The sequence below is a fragment of the Acipenser ruthenus genome, chromosome 3 (assembly GCF_902713425.1).
Source record: "Acipenser ruthenus chromosome 3, fAciRut3.2 maternal haplotype, whole genome shotgun sequence".
Taxonomy (NCBI): Eukaryota; Metazoa; Chordata; class Actinopteri; order Acipenseriformes; family Acipenseridae; genus Acipenser; species Acipenser ruthenus.
The window spans coordinates 64,077,533-64,103,177 of record NC_081191.1 but is presented as its reverse complement, the minus strand read 5'-3'; the positions used below and the strand labels follow the sequence as shown (position 1 = coordinate 64,103,177).

At 36.8% G+C, this 25,645-nt stretch overlaps 1 protein-coding gene across 3 annotated transcripts in view; it reads right to left on the bottom strand.

Moving 5' to 3' along the window:
- The window catches only part of LOC117394409 (serine/threonine-protein kinase PRP4 homolog), a 30,292-nt gene extending 6,095 nt beyond the window's left edge, over nucleotides 1–24,197 (bottom strand). For all 3 annotated transcript variants that reach the window (XR_009319925.1, XR_004663453.2, XM_034921132.2), the window contains exons 1-10: nucleotides 24,074–24,197; nucleotides 19,763–21,001; nucleotides 19,543–19,662; nucleotides 11,936–12,097; nucleotides 11,686–11,767; nucleotides 11,314–11,521; nucleotides 5,702–5,775; nucleotides 4,356–4,446; nucleotides 4,097–4,244; nucleotides 73–210 (exon numbers count right to left, since the gene is read on the bottom strand). Coding sequence is in view for 1 of the 3 variants with exons in the window: in XM_034921132.2 (XP_034777023.2) it covers nucleotides 73–210; nucleotides 4,097–4,244; nucleotides 4,356–4,446; nucleotides 5,702–5,775; nucleotides 11,314–11,521; nucleotides 11,686–11,767; nucleotides 11,936–12,097; nucleotides 19,543–19,662; nucleotides 19,763–21,001; nucleotides 24,074–24,132 (2,321 nt within the window). In the remaining 2 variants the exon portion in view is untranslated. The remainder of the gene's footprint in view (nucleotides 1–72; nucleotides 211–4,096; nucleotides 4,245–4,355; nucleotides 4,447–5,701; nucleotides 5,776–11,313; nucleotides 11,522–11,685; nucleotides 11,768–11,935; nucleotides 12,098–19,542; nucleotides 19,663–19,762; nucleotides 21,002–24,073) is intronic.
- Nucleotides 24,198–25,645: the final 1,448 nt, after the last annotated feature.

Sequence of the window (25,645 nt, the reverse complement as noted above, 5' to 3'; positions counted from 1 at the left end):
TTGTGTTCACCAGAAGTGTGACCGACAGACAGACGCTCAATGCAGAACGGGCCCTATTTTAAATTCTATTACCTGAGTGGCTCGAACACCAAACAGAGATGCTGCTTGTGGTAGAAATGCCTGAAAAGCCGTAAGCAATGGAACTTGTCATCTGGATCAGCATCGTTGAGCTTCTTTAAGAACTCCAGTTCTTTAAGTCCTGCTTTCTGCCTGTAAAAGTATAACAAAATGTCAATAGGGCAGTAATCTCTCTCTCATCAACATTATGACCAAAGATACAAAAAACACACTTTTATTCTGAAGTTTCAGGGGAACATGGTTAAAGCAATTCCAACATAAAACATCACCCGTCAAAATATGACAGTGTGACTGCCTGAAATGTGTCAATAATTGACAGGCTCAAACATGCCAAGGGTAATTAGCGGAGTTGAGTCCTGGATGATCAAACTTACAGTATTACTAACATATTTTGACTTGTTACGCTTTTGTTTTGAACTTGGTCCGTGCAGCGCCTACAGATGTGCTCGGTACTGTTTTGCTTTGAGCATTTTCTTTTTGTTTCCGGAATTAAACTGCATATATTGAATAAAATAAACCAACATTTGAACAAAGGAGGCTGTGTGGTCCAGTGGTTAAAGAAACAGGCCTGTAACCAGGAGGTCCCCGGTTCAAATCCCACCTCAGCCACTGACTCATTGTGTGACCTTGAGCAAGTCACTTAACCTCCTAGTGCTCCATTTTTCGGGCGAGACGTAGTTGTAAGTGACTCTGCAGCTGATGCATAGTTCACACACCCTAGTCTCTGTAAGTCGACTTGGATAAAGGCGTCTGCTAAATAAACTAATAATAATAATAATAATAATAATAATAATAATAATAATAATAAAAGGAACTCTCTGCATTTCTTTACAAATAGACCACATCAAGAAACAATATTCATTAACTTGTATTAACTTCTTCAGGTACATTTGTCACTTTGCTCTGTTTCAACTTTTTGCAATGTGAAACAAAATGGATTCCAGTTCACTTGGAAACGAACCGCTCCAAACAGCAAAGCAAATCGTGGATGTGACGTACTTCAGCAAGCACCAAGGTGTCTCCCCCCTTGTCACACATATGCAACACAGGGCTTGTCAAAAAACACACACACACACCAGACAAGAACACCATGTCACATGTACACAACAGCATATCACCAAAAAAATACCATGGGGCTGATTTACTAACTGGCACAACCTGGGCTATTCAATGAAATGATGCTAATAGATTTAATCACTGTTGCAGCAAGCGTGTTCTTTAAGCATAATAGCAAAGAAAAGTATGAAATCACAATTGAATAATGGATTTAACTAGGGCTGCAACGAAGGGTACGTTTTGACCTTCGAAGGTTCGGAACACATTACAGAAGGAAGGTACTAATTTGTAGGATGGATAAGGACATCTGCTAAGCAATTAATAATATTTATAATAATTATTAACAACAATTATTCTTCATAAAAAAATACCATAATTAATAACAATAAAGCAAGCTGCATTTGTTTTTATTGGGGGCCACAGTATTCATTCTGCTGAATGGTTCAATTTGGACACTCGATTTAAGAAAAAAGTGGGATGCTGCTTTTGAGCATACACATTCTATCCCCTTTCAAGAAAGCACACGTTACTAGTTAAAAAACAGAACTACTGTATTTCGATTACTAGTGTTCTCTCCAACTCGTTTCATAACGCATGTCATAGCTACTAGTGCCTTGTGTAAGAATTTGAACAAAATTAATTATTATTTACTTATTGTGTTCATATTTAGCGTGGGTGTTTCGGAGGAATAACCCAGCAACAGTCATTGAAGTGTCCATATAAAATTAGCAATTTATATACGCTGAAGACCCAAAAGGAGTTATAACGCGTATTGTACGTTGCGTTTGAAAGTATTGCAATTTTAAAGCATAGAATCAGATCTCCTTATACCACACATGATCATAGAATATATTTGTGTAATGTGATATATACGATAGGTGATTTTTACAAGGTTGTAAATTAAAATATATACAGTATATATATTTTGAAGGATATTCACAAATCCTACAGATCACTTTACTTCATTTAGTATAATGTGGTCCTACGGAACATTCTGACATATACACTGTGGTAATTTGCTCTATTCATTAAAATTAAAACAGTATTTATTTAATGTACAGTATAAATAAACAGCTACTGGACCAAATTCTCACTACTTAAACATCTGAGATGGGACTGGGAGGGGGTGAGATTTGTCGGTGATATAGCGGTTATTATTATTATTTGATGTTAGTATTGGGGGACGAGTTGTTGTACTCCCATTTCCTACCTGAACATCACATCAATTCTGGAACACTTAGCTGCCGCTTTAGCCACCACTTCCATCTTTCTTTTAATTCGCTGCTGGTTTGGCATTGCTCACGGTCGGGGAAAAACCACACAACTGCAGTGACACTGCCAGACAACAACTCTGTGACTGAAATCCCTGGAACTTAAGCATGGTCAGATTCAGCTCAGTCTTACAACTAATAGCGGCCCTCCCTCTGTTAGCCCTTTATTAAGCAATGATACGTCGTTCTCGTGGCTTAGTGCTGGGAGGTGTAGAGTAAAAAGAATGGCAACAATATTACATCATAAGAACAATTTATTTTCTCGCATGACGAGACAGAATTGAATTGTGACAGAACGGGCCAGTCAACGTTCAGCAAGTTTGTGAATGGGTTGTAGATCAAATGTGCTGGTGACGGACACCGGCGGCAATGACGGCGGGCACGGAGGCAACTTTTGCCGCTAGTTTAAATTTGGAGAAGCACTGCGGCAAAACGGGTTGGGCAGCACGGCAATTGCCATCGGTGCCGTCAGTTATTTCGCACCCTGTAATTTACTAGTGACATCAACATAACTACTTGTTTATATTTGATTATTTTACAGGTAATCTATATAAATGGAATAAAACATTCACATGTAGTTTAAAAACACATTACACGTGTTTATTTACACGTATTTGATGCTGCTTGCAATATATACAGTAAGCTTGCATTGCAGCAGCACCAATTGCAATGCACTTAGGCAAAACAAAGTTCCAAGCAGGTGTCACAATACTACAAAAAATATTAATAATATGAATTTACCACAGTGCGTGAATGCCACCTGATGAACCTTCGAAGGTTTAAAACTACCTTTGAATTCCTGGCTAGCGAACAAACCTTCAAACACAGTCCTAGATTTAGCACATGTATTACATCTGGCTTTATTATAATTGTGCCATATACACTAACAGGGAAAACACTGTGCCAAGACAAAGTGGTACTCTCTGTAGACATGTCAGTTGCATTTGCGCTGCTTTGCCTGAGTTTAGTAAACCAGCTCCTGTTGCACCTGCATCTCACCACACTGTCACACATGCAACATTTACAACAAACTATTATTATCATCATCATCATCATCATCATCATCATCATCATCAACAACAGCAGCTAAATTGCAGTTTGTCTCTAGTATTTCCTCCAAAAGAACAGTGTCCCCCCCCCCCGACAATAACTTGACACTTTTTTGGCATGTTACGTTTCTTCGACAATGACTTGACATTGTAAACACCAAATAAACCAAAATAACACGGACAACAGCACAGCCACAGCTGGTAATGTATTCTCCATGTTGGGCATGGTGGAAAACGTTTTTCTCCAGAACTTCCTCTCTAGTAATCAGCAAGAGAGCAGAGTGCAATTGGAAAAGTGCAATATGAAACCAATAGAAATCTAGTCTAGATGAAGCTGCAAGTGACCCAAACAAACAAATTTCAATGCACTTTAAAAGAAACTCAAGTTAACTTGAATTTTTCTGGTGTGAAATGAACTGAAGCAAAAAATGAGTTAGTTTGCAAGTGAACCACGGTTCAAATCACTTGTGAACTAGGTGTGAAAGTGCCCTTAGGCTAACACTTAAACCTGGCATGTAACATTCTAAACATTTAATATATTGCTGACAGTTGAGCGTTTAAACTTTAAACTTAACACCCTGCCTAAAACATAGGCTTTTCTGTTTTCAAAATTAAACCACACAAGGATAATGAATTACTCACATGAGCTCATTGTTCCTAATAATTTTAACGGCCACCTCCTGGCTGGCTCTGGCCATATCTCTGGCTCGTACCACGTTACTGAAGACGCCCTGACCTGTATAGCCATAGACAGTGTAACGCTTGTCCAAAACCTCTCCAATATTCACACCTGTCAGACAAACAATATAGTTAAACATTTTAATCTATTGTAACCAGGTTTGTAGCAGAATATATTTAAACAAACACACACACACACACACTAATTTAACTTCTCACTTACGATAGTAGCCCTCTGCATCAGTCCAGTTGTCCCTGAGGTTGGGGTTTTCCTTGAAATCCTTGCCAATGCCAGCAGCTCTAAGTCTGGCGCTCTGGAAGCAAACATTTTAGTTCAATTGACATTAAAGGTAGATGCCATTATGATACAGGTTTTAAGGCTATTTATAGACCACTATAGCAATATAAAGGTGGTGCATTGTAATTTAACCAAAGTTAAATGCGAGACTCCATGTCTCGTAGTGGTGTTCATGCACAAGATTTATTTTTAGTGTCTGTATTGAAAATCCAAAGAATAAAATCTATTAGCAAGTACTCTAGCATCCTTTCCTCAACTTTTCAATCGCTGTGTAAAGGATGTTTTTGTCAAGCTGGCCGGAAGCGAACCGGAGAGCTAAGCGGAGGCGGGTTATTGTTGATCATCGCAGTTCATTTAATAATGGAAGGTAACACGGCAACATTTGACCATGTGCCAGCATGTTTAAAATCAACAGTGTTGCCTTAGTTTTATTTTGTTTGCCTGAAGTCTAAACTATGAGGCTTGAATCAAGTACCGGTATTCTGGGTATACAACAAATCTAATTTTAAGCGAGACCATCAGACCGACAGTACATTAGTTTAGGATCATCTTTCTCATCATCGCAACGTCAGATCTGAGCCAATGCAAGAATAAGAACGTCTACTACTTGGTAGGGTTGGAACAATAAATCGATAATCACAATGTTTTTTTTAATATAGCTGCAAAAAAATTAACACAAAAAGGTAACATTCCCACTCATGGATCATTTTAATTATCAGTTTTTAAACTACCATATAGATAGCCTGGCTAACACTTCCTACCAGTTCTTATTACAGAATCTATTCCTGAATTATACCGGCATGTACAGTATTTGTAATTTGGTTTTAAATTATTTTATTTTAAAGATTAATCAGAAAACAAAAGCAAAAGCAGGTTGTGAATCTTATTTGACCAAAACCTGTTATTACAAACACTTGCAACTTTGAAATGGGATAATAATTGTGCAATTTTTAAAGTTTCACACTTAATTTACTACATCACAGTACGTATCGTATCCATCGTATCGTGAAGACACTGCCGACACACCACCCTATCTGACACACACTAATTAACAAAAAAATATTATGAATTCATTTTAAAAGTATTTAAAAAGTAATACAACTCTATGGGATAGGATTAGTTAATTTGGGAGCAAGATAAAACACATTACCAAGTTTTCCTCTGGTGTAAAGGCAAACACTAGCACTAGTTATAGGCTGAGTACACACTCACTACAGCATTAAAACCTAGTGTCAAATAGTACAAATGTCTGGGGTTTAAATAGTACTTACGTCAAAATATGCTGCAAACATGTCGTCAGATTCTGTAAACATATCAGGAGCCAAGGGTTTTTTTGGATTCGAACCTGCAAAATTTAAAAAAAAGATAATGTTAACAAAAACAATGCATTTAATTTGTCTAGGAGCTAATGTATAAATGTATGTATGGGCTTTTGAGAGAAACACACTGCGTTCAGCCTTCTATTTAGATATAGAACAATCACACTTAACGTAAATCAAGAACTAATTAGTATGGATGTGCTTTTGGTACATTTTTATGAACACTTAAATGCTATGAAGGTATCAGCATTTAAAACCACATCTACATACACATACTCTTTATATTACATTCTGATGTATACGGACAGCCCTGGTTAGTATTTTACAAGCAAAGAACCCCTAAATAAGCAAATACTGTTTTTTCATAGAAAAGACTTAAATTAAAAAAAAAAAAAAAAAACCCACATGTACACACCAAAGTATATACTGAAATGAGGGCTGTCACTCTATTCAAATTTTTGATCAGTAAATTTATGGGCATTAGTAGATTCATCCGTGCACATTTTTAATAAAGGTAACGATCTTATGGTGACTGTCCTGCATGTAATACTAAAAAATTAACAGAATCTAAAAAACAAAAAAGAAAAACAATAATCCCAAAGGGAAATTGGTCTTTATAAAAGCATGTGTATTATTATTTTTATCTTAGTAAATGTCACTCTTTGTATTTGTACTGCACCATTGAGATGTACCTGTGGTGGCCCTGTGGGCAAAAAGTGAGTAAACTTTTTTAATTTTTTTATTTTAAAGCCTATACTAATTAATTTACACTTATGCGTTCTCTGAATTAATATTGAAAAAAAAAAATTAAAATCGTGTTATACGTACTCAGTTGCCACCTAGAGCGTTCTGTTTATTAAGGAGGTTTGCTTTTTACTGCATTCAGTAACTCCATCCACAGTAATTATGAATATTTTCATTTCAAATGATGAAGCATTGAACTTGTGTTTTTGTGGTTGTGGCAACGTGGTTTAAAGTGCGCAGGTGTAGAGATGATGCAATGCGCAAACAGATGACAAGCAATAAAGTTCACGGTCCAAACAATTCTTTATTTGTTTTAATTGTAATCCAGGTCGTGTTGGCGACCGTAAATAATAATCCTGTTTAAACCATGGGTTACAATTCTGAAATAAAACACAGTATAAACACAAACACACACACAACACAAACACGATCACAAGTCCAGTGTTAGTGCTAACGTGCAAGTTGTGAAATACAATTTATTAGTGAACAGTAGTGCAGTGCTGTCCGGGTTGGTGCTGGCCTTAAGCGACAGCTCCCGGAACGTGTTAGCCTTCTAACAAGAACAAACAAGTACAATTAAAAACGACAAAACAAACAAACACTAAACACGGTTCTTTTGTTACACTCCTTCAGCGGTTCTCTCACAACCATAACAAAGGAGCAGATCGCTCGGTCACATCCCCTTTTGTACCTTCAGCCACGCCCCCTTGGTTAGCGAGTGCAATCGCTTTTCCTCCAATCCGCGATAGCCACATCACTTCCCGTCTGGGGCGAGGACTTGGTGTACTGTGGATCCTCCCCCTTTCTAGATGGCCGACTGTCCACCTTTCCCTGGAATGAACTGTCAGATCATCCAGCCCGGGGCACACTGTTCCCTTTACACAGCGCCCTCCCAGGTCGGGAGGGAGATTTATACCAAGATTCATTCTTTCTCTGTCACAGTAGTACGACAATTTTGTTTGGCATAATTATTTCATACCACGGTTCTCTTGTCCGCTTCCTTAAAATAATTCCAAATGTGTCTTTGCCTCGTTCCTTTGTTTAGAGATGCAATTTTATTAAAAATATATAACAAATGTCAGAAAAAAACGTTTCTTACCCTGTGTGGACTGAACCATACCACGCACAATACATCATGAACACAGGAGTGCACTAATGAAGCGCCAGATCGACCAAGAATAAACCCCACCCCAGCGTCAATCTTTGTTGCACCAATTAAAAAAACTACTTGGAAGCAATTGCCAAACCCCTTCCTTTTTATAATCCTCCCCTTACTGTGGCACCACAGCAGTCAGATACGTCACAAACTGCTGTATAGGATGATAAATTACAAAAATAAATGTATTAAAAAGATGCGTTTGGTGAAATTTGTCACATGACCAGTTATATGTCTAGCATATTATGTAAGCAATAAGACACGACAGAGTGTTTGTTGTGCTAGAATAACCGCACACCCAGGGGCGTACAAGGCCTGGAAGTGCGGTTATTCTAGCACAACCAACACCCTGTCGTATCTTATTGCGCTTATAAAATGGGTTACTAGTTTAGAACTAAAGATAGGACACATTTTTATTTAAAAATTAATATAGGTTTATTTTTTCCTAAATATATTACTACGCTAGGAAAAAGTTCCAATAAATGTAATGGTTCCCATAAATTTAATAGATAAATTATTTTAATAATAAATTAAATAAATTCAATTAAATAAATTCAGAATATTTTCAGTATTTGTCTCATGAAGTTGACTGTACCAGGGAATGTAATTTTCTAAATTAAATGGCTGGTTACACAGTTGGACAGATTGTGCACTGTTTGGGGAGTAGGGGAGTTTGTTTCTGCCTTTTGTTTACAAGTTGATGACGGTACTGCACAGAGGATGTAACTCCAGGACTTCCTGTCTCTCAGCTGGTGCCCAATAGCTTCTTAAAACTACATTATAAAATGGTTTGGGAGATCTCTGCGTCCTGAGTACCGATGACTTAAGTTTGTTTAAGTGTTTGGGATACAGCAGGGTGAAATTAGGTTTCTAGATCGTCCCACTGTGGGAGAATTTAAAAAACGATTCAGGCCAGCTCGCAAGCTTGTGTAGCTGCTAACTGAATACTGTGTGCCAGCTGATGTTATCACTTAAGCAAAGAAACTTCTTAAAACGGTTTATTTCAGTCTTAGGTGCAGTTTTCCAGTCCATATTATGTTTTGTTTGTGCTGACCAATCATTAAAAACTGACAGCCCAAGCGGTTACTTTTTTAGTATTCTGCTCTTCGTTATTGGCTTCAATTGTATTAATTTCAGCAGCACTGAGAGAGAGGTGTCTTGTAGTACTCATGGTTTCATTTTTTTCCTGCTCTTTTTTTTTTTTTTAAATGATTACTGTCAGTTCCGTTACCGAACTGTTGCGGTCTAAATACTCCAGGAATGTATGGACATTGGAGTCAAACAATTTCATTTACATGGAGGAAGTCTGACATTGTTTTATTGTTTTGTTTTTACTGGGGAAAAAATGGCGGCCAATTCAAAATTATTTTTTTAAAACGTTCTTAAACGCTCGCCGCAATAGCTTTTTGTAAAAAGTCTTAGTTGCTGGGACTTGTTTTTACCCGTTGGTTGTACTGTAATAATTCAATGGCTTGGAATGCCCATCAGCCAATCAGGACGCAGATATCTCCCAACCCATTTTATAATCAACATTTAACCACTTCTTTAGAGTTCATACATTTAAAATTCCCATCCCTACTAATTAGTCAAAACAAACATGAAATAATTCCTCCTTCAATGTAAAATCTAGAAAAAAATGGTGTATTACAAATAACAGAATACTAAATTCATACATTTTACTTTATGAGATTAGAGTTCTATACTATCTTACATACTTTATCCAACACTATTAAACACTCAATAGCGAAAATTAAAATATTAACTCTATAAGCTCTGCGCTGTATAATATAGACGCCGGCGTCTAAAACTTCAACTTCATCTTGCTGCCTTATTTAAAATGACAGCCTTGCAAGTCGTGTATCAAATGAAAGGGGAAGTTTGGCGCTTTCTAATGATATAACACATGCTTTTCTCCATATATCTGTTGTCACGTAATCAAGTGCGAAAGTTGAACTCACAGAATACATAATTCTGAAAGAAAAACATAATACAAATGCAAATGGCATCTTTCGAAGGGACAAGACCAGTTTCAAAGTCTGTAAAAAAAATAAAATTGACTGCTTCGGAGGTTTTAGAAGAGATAGAGAGATGGAGTGAAACCGAAAGTGATGGAGGCTCTGGTATTGAGAGCTGCGATTCTGCTGAGGGGAACGCATATGGGGAAGGATTGGATCGTTTGCAGGACATGTAAGTATAATATTCCTTCTAATTATACTTATTTATATAATATAGTTTATAAAGTAAAGTATATTAGGTTTTTTTCCCTCATCAAATAAATACATGCGTGTGTTAGCTTGAACATTGCTGCAGGCTGTAATCTGCAGACTTGGGCACCTGCACATTTACTGATATGATCAGAACTGTTTGTTTACATACCAGGCTACATGAATTTGAGTGAATATGTGTCTATGTAAATACCTGTAATAGCTATAAAGGTGTCTTCTAAATAAATAATATCTAAATGCTAATACATGTATTTATTATGTTATCATTATTGTTTATTTATTTATTCATTTATTTTATTTAATAGTGAAGAGGTTGAAGAAATTCCAAGCACTTCAGCAACAACTAAAAGGAGGGCATCAGCCCCACCAATCAGAGCTAGAAGGTCAAGCAATCCAACCCTCATAGCCAGTGTCCCTGAATAAAGGTGGAGGTCAGAAAGTGAGCCTGACACCAACCCAGTGCAACATAGGTTTGTACCAGCAAGACCTCCTGGTGTGCAGCTAAACAGTACAGCAAAATATTCAGTACTAGAATTGTTCCAGCAGTTTTTTTTTTACAAGAGGTGTTGTAAAAACTCTGTGATAACACAAATAAACAGGGGGAAAAACAGAAGGCTCTGGGAAAGAAATATCATTGGATTCCTTTGGGGGTAAAGGAATTCTACATGTTCCTGGCAATCATACTGTACATGGGAATAGTAAGATTGCCTTCAATCGCTGAATACTGGGTAAATGATAGAGCGTAATGAGCAGGGACCGATTCCTCGCCATTACCTGGAATCTTCACATGAGCAATCCCGAGGATGAAGAAAATGACAGAAAAAAAAGGCTGTTCCGACAGACCTCTGCTAGACAGCATTGTTAACTCCTGTAAAGCTTACAATCAACCGAGAAAAAACCTGTCCATAGACGAAAGGATCGTTGCTTCAGTATGAAGCAGTATATGAAAGATAAGCCTACCAATTGTGGCTATAAACTTTTTGTTTTGGCAGATTCTAATAATGGCTATACCTGTGACTATCATCTATATCGGGAAAACCACGTTTGACGCAGATAAAGGGCTGAGTTATCATTCAGTCATGTCTCTGATGCAAACAAGTTTTTTGGGACATGGTTACAATTTATATAGTGACAATTTCTACAGTAGCTCACAGCTTTTACATGACTTTCACAAAAATAAATGTGTTGCTTGTGGGACAATCATATATATATATATATATGTATGTATATATATATATATATATATATATATAAAAACGTCAGTGTGTTCTAAATAATTGCTGCAACTTCATTAGAATCTTTTTGCCCCTTTCTCTGTGATTCAAGTAATATTATCAGGACTTGAGGTAGCTATACCTATACATTAACTTTACTGGTGTATGAAGAGAAGTGTTGGCAGATCTGGTTATCAAAAAAAGCTCCATCCCAAGCTTATTTACCATCTTTTTCAACTGCAATCAGACTGTGCTTGGCTTTCACATTAGCTTCAAAGGTGTCCATATTCTCCCTCTCATATTCCTTCACGTCTGCAGCCACCCTTTCCAATATCTCATCAGGAGAGGGTGAGCGACTGCGGGAGCTGCTCTGGGGGCTGCTGGGCTCAGATGGTACAGACATGTTGCTGTCTTCATTCACAGACTTGTATTTCTGAAAAAAAGTTTAAATATTTTAAAATATTGCTAAACTTAAACAAGAATGATAAGTTTAAAACCTTTTTAACATGGTATATAAACATTTCAATCCCACTACCATAAAACCAAGCAAGAGCTCTAACTATACCCTCTTGAAATAATAAATAAAAAACCACATACCTGCACAATAGCCAGTCTCTGCAACCGTCTTTGTTCAATAAGGGCTTCCTCATCCTCGTCATCTACATCATAATCTTCCAAGCTGTGGTAATATATTAAAAAAAACAAGGGTACTGATACTGTCAGTAATAAACTTATGGCAAAACTTCATACCACCATCAGACCATTTTTACCTTAAGACTTTTCATAAGAATGCTTTCTATGTCCAAGAATAAAAATAAAAAAAACACAATTAATGGAAAATTCTTACACTTCATCAGAGGAGGACTCGTGATCAATTTTCATCCCTTCAGAAAGGCTGCCTTTAAACTTGTCCTGATCTCTGCTGCGCCTCTGGCGTCTATCCCTGGACCTTGATCTCCGCCGCAGTCTGGATCGGCTTCTCCTCATCATTCTGTCTCGATCTAAAGATCTGAAGAAAACAAAAACATAACCAAGTGAGTAAGTGTAACACTGCCATGGTCTGTCAGGGGAAACAAAGAAACTATTGTTAAACATTCTTAAATGCAGATAAATTCTTGTTACAACTTAAAAATTAAGCCTACTTTTCAGTCCACAGGTTTGGATTTTAGTACCACTGAGACCGTTTAACAAAAAGACCCTGAAACCTCAAACACTCCTGGTATAATATTCCTTGATTTGACCTTTGAGCCTGGAATACAATTATAGAGTCATACAATCTCCAGTTAATTCGCTGGGATTCTCAGAGATACAATCAAAAAATAAATGTTGGAAATGTAATACCAAGCATTATTTAAATATTAAAAAAAACCCAAACAGAACCAAAAATAAATACGATAATGAGCAAGGTCAAAGTAAGACCTTACTATAGGATGGTTTTACTTTTCTTTGGTTCAGTTAAAATTGAAAAACTTTTTGCCTGTGTTTTACCTGTGATTGTCTTTTATAAAAAAAAAAAAAAAAAAAAAAATTATATTTGCTGTGCTGACGGTGAAAATGAAAACGATTACGTGTGCAGTCGTCTAAACCATGCACATATATTGAAGGTATTTAAAAAATATACAGAATGCATTAGAATCAGAAATAAACCTAAAATGTAAAAATACTTTGTTTGCATGTTCCCTCTGCTTGAAATAATGTTTAATATTTTTAAATAAACCACACATCTCTGCTTAATCTCTTAGTTTAAAACAGAAAAGTTTAGTGAAGTTAAAACACATTATACACATGCAAGCATGGAAAAGCAGAGTAGTATGGCAAATCATTGTAAAAATATTAATAATGAATAAACTAAGGAGTAAGAAAAGGAAAAGCATAGTAAAACTGCAATGCAAAATTAAAAGTGAAATCCAAGTGCTTCGAGTGACGTGACTGAACCAACACCCTGATGTCACTTCAGTTTAAAGGTAGGTGTATTTGGGCAATCTTAAATCAAAGAAAATTATAAAACATTTAAAATTAAACACTGCGTGTAGTATACACGTTTTTAGCACATTGCCACTAACTTTAACTAGTGGCACTGCACAGCACTTATTTGAGGAGCGTTAACATGAAACAGAAAAATATAACGTCATCAGATGAAAGAAAACACTTTCATCCTATTTAAATGAGCGACACGATTTTTTGGTATTGTGATCTGTTTATATGGTCTAATGACAATGTGCTATGGTGCCCTTTAGTGATTAGGGATAGGAATTTTAAACGTTTAAAAATATAAACTCCAAAGAAGTGGTTAAACGTTTAATAATAAGCTAGACATATAATCCGTCACAACACAAATTTTATCAAACGCATATTTTTTTATGTCTTAATTTTAGTGATTTATTATACTATACAGCAGTCCGTCGCGTATCCGACTGCTGTGGTGCCACAATAAGGGCGGATATTAAAACATGAAGGGGTTTGGCAATTGCCTCCACGTAGCTTTTCTAATTAGTGCAACAGAAAGACTGACACTGGGACGGGTTTTATTCTCGGTTGATCTGGCGCTTCATTGGCGCACTCTTTTTCATGCTGTAGTATGGTATCAACGCCACAGCATAATAAAATTAATGACAAGCATTTTTTTCTGAAGTTTGAGATATATATAGATATATATATATATATATATATATAGATATATAGATATATATATATATATATAATTTATAAATGGCATCTCTAAACAAAGGAACGAAGCAAAGCCACATTTGGAAGTATTTTGAGGAACTGGACGAGAAATCTGTGGAATGTAAATAGTTCAATGCTTCACCATTTGAAATGAAAACCTTTTATGAATTTTGTCAACAGAAGGGGATATTTAAAATCCCTGAACAGTAGCATTAATATAGAAATGTACTGGAATCTGTGCATTTGATAAACATTTTTTTTTTTTTTTTTAAACTTTGTAGTTAAGTTTTTGCGATGTTAAAACCTTATTTGCTTATTTAGGGCTGTCAGTATACATCAGAATGTAATATAAAGAGAAAGTGTATGTATGTAGATATAGTTTAAATGCTGACACCTGCATAGCACTTAAATATTCATAATGTACCAAAAGCACATCCCTGTTAGTGATTACAATTAATATTTTGTTTGTGCATGCTAAGACATGAGATTTCTTTGCAATCTCATCAAGCTTACTACCAGTCACATCCGTAACACTAATTTGGGCACTTACTGTTAAGAAAGGGTCAAAATTTGTATTCCATAACATACATTTTAAAAAGTTAGCTTTGCAGAGAAAGTTTGAAAAAATATAATGTAGTATACTTTTATAAAAACTTTAACTAAATATTATCGATTTGACATTTGGTTTTATTTAAACAGCATTATTTTGATTCCCTGTAAAATAGTTTCCTTTATCCTAAGAAAATGTAATATTTAGTAATTTGGTATTGCGTACCCGTAGAGTCAAAATGTGACATCTACAAATGTGTAACTAAAACAAACATTTATCCTACCATTGATACCTAAAATGCAGGGAAGTCAGACTTCTGAAAATGTTACTTTTTTTTTTTTTTTTTTTTTTTTTTAACAGTAATTTTAATCACAGGTCCTTTGTCGGACTGGGTCCGACATCATTATAGCAACGCAATAAACGGGTGTCTAGTCGTTTTTTCTCTGGAAAAAGCCGAGAAAACCTTTCAATTGTCGAGTGGGAGCGACAGGAGCCGAGACAAGTCGAAAAAAACAAACAAACAAAAAAAAAAGGCGTATCTCATGAATAGTCATACATGGTATCAGGTATCAGATAACAGGGGCGGACGTAAGTAAACAAGTTGGCTGACTGAATCAGCGCACAGAAAACACGGACATTTGCAGAGCTTTTTTGAGATGTTATAGTAATAAAATAATGACTTGGATCGCATTATTGAGGAGTTTGGTGATAAAACGAGTGATCTGGAGATGATCGATCGGTATGTACGACTATTATTATTATTATTATTTATTTCTTACATAGGTGAACGCTATAGCAAACGAAAGGGTGGGGCGGGGCTGGAGATGCCTAGTGAGTGCTTTGTTGATATGCAGGGCCATTTAAACCCGTTTGACTGTGAAAAAAAATACTTTTAAACAGCGCGTATAAAATTAACTGCGCGTGTGAAAATTAATTAGACCTGGCGTGCCTGACGCGCAATTAATAAATGGACTGCAAAGGGTTAAACGGCTGTAAAGAAGAGGCACAAACTGAACAAAAATAATACAGCCTGCATAAATACACCCTTTTAGTAAAAATAGAGGAAGATATGTTTGATAAATGCAACTTAATAAAAACCTCGTTTACATATAATGTGAAAATAGCTAAAAATAAGCACCGAAAAATTAAATGAATAAAAAACAGAAGCCCAAATTAGTCAATAGCCACAAAATTTGGTAATTATTTCCAACATCTGTTGAAGAATTTTTTAGCTACACAGCAGATGGTCAAGACAAGAGTTGAATTCATGTTTGAGAAAAGCACTTGTAGCAAACTACAACAAAGGAAATGGCTACAGAACAGTATCAAAGAAATATGGAATACCAAAATCCACAATCAGAGCAATTATCAAGAAGTACCACAGAACAAATTCAACTGAAACGATTGAAAGAAGTGGACATCCAAAGAAAATTACAGGTACAGCAGGTAGGAGAATTGTCCAAGCAGCTAAAAAAATACAAGATAACAGCCAAGGACTTAAAAGAAAGATTTAGAAGCACTGGGCAAAAAACTGTACATGACACAGAAGAGTTGTACTCGTATATATTGCTGCAAACCACTTAAATAAATAAAAAAACGTGCTAAGAAATATTAACAGGAATCTGAAGCATTCAACTAAATCCTCTGGTCCAATGAGATTAAAATATAACTTTTCCTCAAAAATGGACCACAGTATGTTTGGAGAAACAAAGGGAAAGCCTTCAATGAAGAAAGCCTTGTACCTTCAGCAAAACATGGAGGTGGTTAGATCATGATACAGGGGTGTTTTAGCAGTTCAGGGACAAGCTATTCATATGATTGAAGACTGAATGAATGCTGCCATGCATCAAAACAATGATACAATCTGCTTGTAGGCTGACTGGCAGACAGTTTACCTTCCAACACGACACTGACCCAAAGCATAAGGTTAAGTGAACTCTGGAATTCTTGAAGAAAACAAAAGTAGTTCTGAAATGGCCTTCGAAATCACAAGATTTTAATGCAATACAAATGTGTTGGACTGATCTGAAAAAAGCTGTAGCGAAGCATTGTGTCTGAGCTGAAGGAAATACGCAAGACAGATGTAACTTATTGGTTAAGAATTATCATAAATGTCCTAAAAGCCATAATAAAAGCAAAAGGGGGGCACACAAGATACTAAAGTTGGGTTGCCAATACTTTGCCATGAACAAATACTTTAAATCTTTTTTTTTTTTTTATAAAGATTATTTGTTAAATTGCTATAAATGTTGTATTTGGCTTTCTGTTTTACTAAAAACTGGTTACATTTAAATAAAAGCCTGTCCTTAATCTGTTAACTTTGAAGTATGGTATAATGTGTAGGGTGCCAATACTTTTGTCTGCAACTGCATAGGACGTTTGATGGAACCAATAACTACCCTGACCCAAGAATGATTGAGTGTTTGCTCCAGGACTTCCAGACTGAGGGTCAATGTGGCCCCCTCTCGAAATTTTAGGGGGACATTTTCTTCAGTGAGGTCAATATGTTTGATGATTCAGAACCAACCACCATTTCTTATTTTTGTTTGTTTTAAATATGCCAACAGAGTTTACTGACCTTTTGTTTCTGAAGAACAAAAAATAAAACTGTAAAGGTGTAGATACAACCAAGGTGTCTCAACAATACTCACTGTCACTGTTGGGGAAAATACTGGGAAATGTGTCACAGTGACGCTGGTGTATCACTGAGTAGAGGACATTCATTGTACCAAATCACATCAGAACAGGGGTTTTCAATCTTTTTACGCTGCATACCCCTTTCCAAAAAATGTAGTTCACCGCGTACCCCCATCAGAGATAGTCATAATAAAATGAAAACAGAAAAAAGGTCTGTACAATAACATGATAGAACAAAACGTACAAGCCTTGGAGTGTGTGATGGATACAATTATAAAAGTTACAGTATTATAACAGAACAAACATTTATTATATTTACTTTTGGATAAAAAATAGTCCCTCAAACAGTTTTCTAGTTGTTGGAAACATCAACATTTTATTTTAAATATTAATTAAAATCAACAAAGCCTCCGTGCTAGCCTCAATCACTCAGAAATGACATTGGACTATTCTGTGATGGAAAATGGCAATCATGTATTTTTATTGATAATAAAATTACCAAAAAAAAAGGCAAAGAAAAGTTCACTATCCACGCATCTCTACAGCTGACCTCATTACCAAAACATTATTGGCATTTTTAAATTCTTGGTGACTAAAACGTACAGTACCGATGCTAATTAAAAAAAAATAATAAAACGCTTACCTAGTATCAATGTGATGGATGTCCCTGCTTGTTACCACACAAATCGCTGATGGCAGGGAAATTGGAGAGAGCTTCAGTCGCAAGACATTTTTGGCGTTTTTAATCTCTGACGGTATTTCGTCTTGATCGCCCTTTTCTAGTATAGTATTGAACCAACAATCCATATTTTTCATTGGATTGAAAGTTAAAAACCCTTGCTCGCATACCAGACGTAACGCCTTGTCAAACTAGACCGCATCACAATACTTCGGTTTTTGACTGGCCATACATTCTGTATTTTGAAATGAACCAATAGTACTTAAGTTACAATAAACTTTAATCGGGTCATTGAAAAAAAAAAAATATCGATTTGCAGGCACGAACACACGCAGGAAATAAAATTAGTTAAAGACTAGACTATTTATTTTTTTACATATTAAAAAAAAACTAAGACAGACTGCAGTAACCACCCAACTGTTTATATGATATTTAAACAACATTATATATATATATATATATATATATATATATATATATATATATATATAGTATATTATAATGCTCGTTATAGGCCTACTGGCGAAATGGCCAAGAGACAGTTGGTGCTTAACACATACTGAATTATTTTGGCCCTGAATTTTAGCATTTTCGTCATAGAAAAGACACATTTCACATATTTTATAATGTTACCGTAGGCTACTTTTTTTTTTTTTTTAATTTAGTCAATGATGCGGTTTACGTTTCACAAATCTACTGCACACACAGTATTTTTAAGCACAAATATAATAGCTTACATTTCAACAGTCACTGCCGAAGCTGATTACTTATTCTTCCAGAAATAATGGTCGAGTGTAACAGGGATACAAGGTTATATTTGCGCCGGGCCATGTTGTTAACAAGCCTAATGATGTCATCCAGACTTTACTGTGAAACTGACTGTAACCAAGGAGGGTGTGAGCGCATTCTACCGGACTGGAGAATATGGCATGGGAGTTTAATTATGAAAACGCAAGTGTAAACAAACAAGTAAGAAATATTAGCCTGTCATCAGACATGTCATGGTAATACAAAATGCATTAATTTACTGCGTATTGGTATTGCGTCTGGTCTGGGAAGGGGGACTGTGGCAATGTGCCCCGCCCCTGTGTGCATTTGTGTGTTATATGTTGTATGTTGCGTGCGTGTGTTAATGTTGGTGTATAGTTATTGGTACACGGGATATAAACGGGTCTGTGTTTCACGTGTATTTAAAAATGTAGATTTATATTTAGGCACGAGGAGGGCACAAATCACTTCACGTGCTGGTTAAATGTAATATGTGAGCACGGGGTTGCACGTAATGAATTCACGTGCTGGGATTCAAGTGAATAATTAATTAGTAATTGAATCCCAGCACAACAGTATATATAGAGACACGTAGCACTCAGTCGGGGTTGGGTGTTCGAGAGTGGAGAACGGGTGAGGAGAAGGAGAACGTGAAGTAAAAATAATAATCTAGAAGTGTTTGTACTCACCGTGTTTGTTTGTCTCTCCGTGCACCGTTTGTTAAGTGTTTAGTACGTTTTGTTTGTCTATTAATTTTGGCGCAAGTGCCGTGTTCAGTGTTTTGTCTGTTGAAACCTTTTATTTTCTGTTCTGTTTATTAAATGCTGAGCGCGATCACGCGCCCAGCTTCACCAAACCTGGTCTGATGCCACCCACTCCGGCCGTCTTTGTGACAGGGACACACGGGCGCGTTAAGTGAATTTCAGTGGGACATTTTTTATTTCGGGGGGCATTGGCGCAACGGCGCGGCCTAGCGCGAACACTGATGATTTGTCAGAATGATACAAGTAGCTACTCAGGTCTAGCCTAACCAGTTTGCAGTGTCGTGAGAGGGTCTCAAAAAAGCAATGTTTGGTACCCAGGTTGATGTTCCTCATGCCTCTAATATTTTACTAGTGACCTCAGCAAAGCAGATACCCCAATAATGACCTACCTCCTCCTGAAAGGAGATCTGCTCCTCCTGCGTGGGGACCGCCTCCTCAACGGGGACCTACTGAGCCGTCTCCTGGGGGGCAGTGGGCTTGCATCCCGCGATCTGTCAAGCTGTCTCATTCTGAAAAAATGTTTTAAGTTTTGTTATGTAGTAAGGAGGGAACAAATAAAGTTATAACACTATTGCAGTGTTTTACTCTTGGTACAAAGACCACCAATACCTGACTGGAGAAGGTCTCTGTCGATCTAATTCTCGCCGTCTCCGATCAGGTGATCTGCTCCTTGCCCTTCTAGAAGGAGATATATTTCGGGAAGAAGACTTCCTATCTGTTACTGCAGCAGCAGAAGGGGGTGACCTGCTGCGCTTGGATGTTCTGTCTCTCTGTTTTGGAGAAGAGCTGCAGCGTTGAGGACTGTGCCCACGTTTCCTGCTAGGGGACCGATTTTCCTTTCCTGAAGAGGCATCCTTTGAAGGAGACTTAGTAGGCTTCTTGTCTCTCTCAGTCTCTGATCTCCTAGACTTCCTCTCCTTGGACCTGGACTTCCGTTCCCGGGATTTGCTCCTCCTCTCTGCCGGGGGAGATTTGGACTTCCGGCTTCGCTCCCTGCTTTTGCTCTCATTGACAGGTGGTGACTTCTTCCTTTCCTTTGCTCTGCTCTTTTCTGTTTCGGTTGTGGTTGGAGATGTCGATTTCTTAGCCTGCTCTAGCAAAGAACGCCTCTTGGATGTCGGGGACTTGGACTTTTTTGTCCGCTCTTTGGACCGGCTTCTCCTTGCAGGGCTTTTCGAGCGTTTCCTTTCTTTTGATCTGCTCCGTGCTTTTGTCTTCTCCTTTGTCCCTCCTTCACTGGTGCTACCCTTATTTTTCTTTTTATCAGATTTATGCTTTGTCCTGTCTTTGGACTTACTCCTGCTTCTCCTCTTTGAGCTTGACTTGCTCTCTGCAGGATCTTTTTTAGTTTTGGAATCCTTAACAAGCTGCAAGCCCTGGCCTTTGAGGGCCAAAGCATTGGAAGGGCCTCTTTCACCATTTCTCATCCTGTCCTGAATCTCACCCTCCTCCTCTGAACCCGAGTTATAACCCTGCAATATTAAACCCATTCCTGACTTGACCTTCCCTTCTATCAGTTCATTATCTAGCTCTGCTTTTATCATAGCCCTCTGTTTCTCCAGATCTTCCAAGACTGCCATGTCATCAAACTTGGGTGGTTTGGAAGGGGTGCCATCTTGTTTGTTGGCGTCAGCTGTCTCCTTGCGCTTGTGTTTCTTATGTTTATGCTTGTGCTTATGCTTTCTGTCCTTCTCCTCTTCAGAGGAGTGTTTGTGTTTCTTGTGTTTACTCCTGTGTTTGTGTTTCTTCTTCTTGTGTTTGCTGGGTTTGGACTCAGCTTTTCCTTCCCCCGATATGTCTCCATTCTCTTCATTTCCGCTTTTCTCAGAGCTCTCTGCATCTTCTCCTCTGTATAAAACAAACATAATCAATCAACCAATATGAACAAAAACTATTTTTGCTAAAGTCAGTAAAAGATGTATTTAGGGAAAAATGTTAAAGCTAAGGACACCCAAAATCTTATGGATTACTTGTTTAATAATTCTGTTTATATGTTTAATAATTAATATTCTATTTATCCCCCTGGACAGTGTCAAGTTTATATATTTAAAAAATAAATAAATAAAATATAAAAATCTTGGTATTGCCACTAGCCAAGTTAGCCTTTTAAGTTAGTCCCTGTTTTGTTTTGATTAACAAACGAATTATAACTAAGGCCCTGTGTAAATCGCGATTTCAAGGGCTGCACAGAAATCGTGAAATTAGCCCAATACCACAATTTACAATATTCTTAAGAAATAAAAATAAATTTCATAATTTGTATTTCATAAAAAAATAAAAATCACAGTAACAAAACTGTACATCTCTGCCGTGTGCCTGCGTGTACTATTCACCGTACACATAGTGCTGTGCAGTGATTACGTTATGCGACTATATGCAATCTAGACAGGAAATTAAAATACTACACACTATAAACAAGAAAATGTCTAAAAATGTGTCTGCAGCAGACCGTGTAAAGCAGTATCCAGCTGGAGTTTTACAAAGCGATGGAGGTAAGCTCTTTTGTGCGTCCAGCAACGTTACTGTAGATCACTACCGAGAATCAGCTATTGACAGGCATATAGATTCAAGTATTCACCGAAAAAGAAAGGTGGAAATCCACAGCAGTACTGCGACTGCTTTACTTGCAAAGAAACAAAAAGCGGTGACATCCATGTTCCAAAAGTCTACTGAAAACCATGAAGCACGAAACACATTACATTTTGACCTGACAGAGGCGTTTGTTACGTAAATTCTTCAGAGTGTACCAAATGGTGGAGTGATTCCTTCATCAGCCCAGCTGAGACATGAATACTTACCTAAAGTTGCCGAGTATCACATGCAGGAGATTATGGAATTGGTAAAACAGTCTGGTTGCTTGTCAGTGGTCACTGACGAGTCAACTGATGCCCAAGATCAGTATGGGTTACACACTGCATTTGTTTTGCAAGACTTAAATGGTGAACATGCATCTGACACTGAAAGCTGTCTTGGCAGATACACTTTACCTACAGGTTGTTAATTACAACACCGTTTCACAAGCTATTGTAAAGTGCTTGAATAACTATGATGATGTCAGTGCATTTCTCTCTATATTTGATGTTTTAAAAAATAATAATAATCTACACAATTTATAAAATAGTTCTGTGCACATTCCGCGAAATACAATACTTTACCCGATTTTCACAGGGCCTTAATTATAACTGATTTAAAATTATAGGTATATCACGTTTAAATGGGAATAGCAGATCTTATTTTTCTAATGTGGCTTTTTGTACATTTCACATGTTTTGGTCATATGACATGAAGGAATACAATGGATTGTTATGATCTGCGATAAACACACCAAATTATGATTGTGTTATTATAGAGTTATTTTAACTGCTTCAGAGTTGATATGGTATCAATGTCTTGTTTTTTCACTCCAGAAATCTGGTAAAACTACTTATTGGGACTCCCAAAATTTCCTCTGGGGCCTTCAGTTTTTTTTTTTTCTTTTAGTTTATTTATTTATTTCTTAGCAGACGCCCTTATCCAGGGTGACTTACAATTGTTACAAGATATCACATTAATTTTACATACAATTGCCCATTTGGGTTGGGTTTTTACTGGAGCAATCTAGGTAACGTACCTTGCTCAAGGGTACAGCAGCAGTGTCCCACACCTGGGATTGAACCCACGACCCTGCGGTCAACAGTCCAGAGCCCTAACCACTACTCCACACTGCTGCCCTTGAGGGTAGTTGAGGGTCCTGGACCCTAAACGGGAAGATTTTTTGGAGAGCTCTGTAATAGTCAGATTTGCTATGATGACCATCATGCAATTTCCCTGTCATTTTCTCTCCTGCTGAAATCCTATTAATAGTATAGTTTTGAGTGTAAACTCAAAAGACTACCTCTTGTATTTGTTTTGCATGAGATCATTCTCTGACATAGCCTTTATACATATACGAAAATATAACAGTGCAAAGGTTGTTCAATGGTGGCTGATTTTTTTTCAAAAGCTCTTGTCCAAATACATTTCACATGACTGCAAATCACTTTAAACTGTATACAGTGGATTCACAATATGCATTACAGCATCTTGTGGTACAGAACAAGACTACCACGATATAAAAGCACTCTATGCCAGTACCTGGATGATTTTTTTGTTAGGTGTACTGAAGATTATGTGTTTATTAAAAGATGTTCAAACAAGTCATGATCAGTCACACGAGACAAACTATAAACATTGAACATGACTGCATTACTAACGGTATAGCAATACTGCAATGCTTATATTTATAATTAAAAGGACACTCCACAAATGTACAAATCACCACCAAACTTGATGATACTACTAGTTTTGCCACAGAGATGGATGGAAAAACATTAATAAGAGGCCCATTTCCGCTATTATTCGCATGAAATGAAAACATATCCTTTTATAGTAAATAACATTGTGTAAACGATTTAATATTCACCACTGTGACCTGTAATTTGTTTTCTTGAAGTCGATCTAAGATGGGTCAACGTATTTATATTGCTGTGGAGCTGCAGTCCGGCGCAGTAATTTCAGATATCAACTTTATTTTATGCCTCTCTGTCTTGTCTGGCCTGCCACTAGATTAACTAACTCGGCACTGGTCGTACTGTTCTACCTACACCATCAATTACTTTATAAATACATATCCCGGGTATGACACGTAAGCATACAACTATTTATTTATAAATGAAAAAAAAATGTTTTATTTATTATGTATTTGTTTTAAACATGTATCATAGTAATCGTTTTGCGCCTGGCTTTATGTCCACGTTTTACATAGTTTGACTTCACACAGAAAACAATAACACAACTATTTGTGGGTGGATTTTTTTTTTACCATATAAATCGCTTGAAACTTTTTTGATTATTTTAGTCTACAGCTTGAAAAATATTATATAACTTAATGTAATCCCTTACTCCTGCTCTTTGCCGCTGTCCACGCTTTTTCCGTCTACCTCCATCTCCATGTCGGCCATTTTCACCCTGCAAACACAAACGTCGCTCCTCCTCTACGCGCCTGCGCACTATGACTGAAAAGGAACAAATAACAAGAGCGAGTGAGTGACCTCAGTGCCCAGGGACCGTCCAACAATTAAAAACCCTGTATTAAACTTACATCAGTTTCAAGCAAGATAAAAGATTAAAATACCTTTTCTGCAGAATTAAATGAAGAGTTATACACATGCACTATTTTACTAGAGTTTAATTAAGTCACTTGTTATGAGCTTACGTAACATAACATAAACAAAATAAAATGGTGTATGTGTTTATTTTATTTTATTTTATTTTTTTTGGGGGGGGGAGGGGGTAATTATGTATTGTAGTAGAGCCCCTGTTGAAAAACAATATTGCATACTGTTTGATTTGCATGCATTTCAATTTTTATGGACTTTATCTATTACAATAAAATAATTCACCGCATTTCATGACAAGCTTTAAATACCATGTATGTGTCATGAAGTAGTACTACCTAATTTGAATTCGGTTGTAACTTGTAAGATCAATGTAGAAATGAATATAAAAAAAATCTGCCGAATTTACGTTGCGTTTAGCTTTAGTCATGTAATTTAGAAATGATCCCTTCAGATGAAGAATGATTCTCAATGAGTCGCTGTGTTTTACTGCAAATAGTACTTCCTGGTGGCAATGATGAAGAAAAAACGATAGTGTATTCGTGTGATGTTTTGGATATGAAAAACAAAACGCTATTTGTTAAGTGCTGAATTAATACTGGGAAACTAATGAGTGGAAGTTTTGGTTTATACAAGTAATTCGAATTATAATCTCTGTTACTGGTAAGGTTACTCAACAGAGTTAATGTAATTGTTTTGTAATTGTGTGATTTATTTTTGCAATAAATTATAATGTACTTGTATAAGTTTACTTTGCTAGTGCAATATAGAGCCTCTCAGAAACACAGTAGTTGCAAAAACCTCACGTATAGAAAGTTCAGTGATTTCTCGTGTTGCAGTTTCCCCCTTAAACAGTACATTATTTAGTTTTGATGCCATATCCCCTCTAAAATGTTAACATGTTTCATAGCATTAGACTGAAAGAACTACAAAGATTACAGTTAATGACAATGGTGTATGGTTGATGCAATTAAGTGTTTTATTCACATAATGCAGACAATACAAAACCTTTCGAAATTTAACTTTGCAACAGTTTTTGACATTGATGATATAGGCCTACAGAAAGGCATGACAATACAAAAATGTACATATTATAGCGTTTCACACAGTAGTCAGAAGAGAAGGAGACAACACGCTGCTTTCAGGTTCAAAGCTTTATTCAGACGCCATCTCTAGGCACCCTGTAGAGTACATTGCTCTAACCACTTCACTGCTTTAACCACTTCACTGCTTGCCCTGAAAGACCACAAGCGTGCAACGATCCCTTTTATAACTTAGCTCCGCCCCTTTATGCTAATCGGGTGCCGAAGTAAACAGCTATCCCATTGGTCCCCAGCCGCACACCAGGACCAATGGG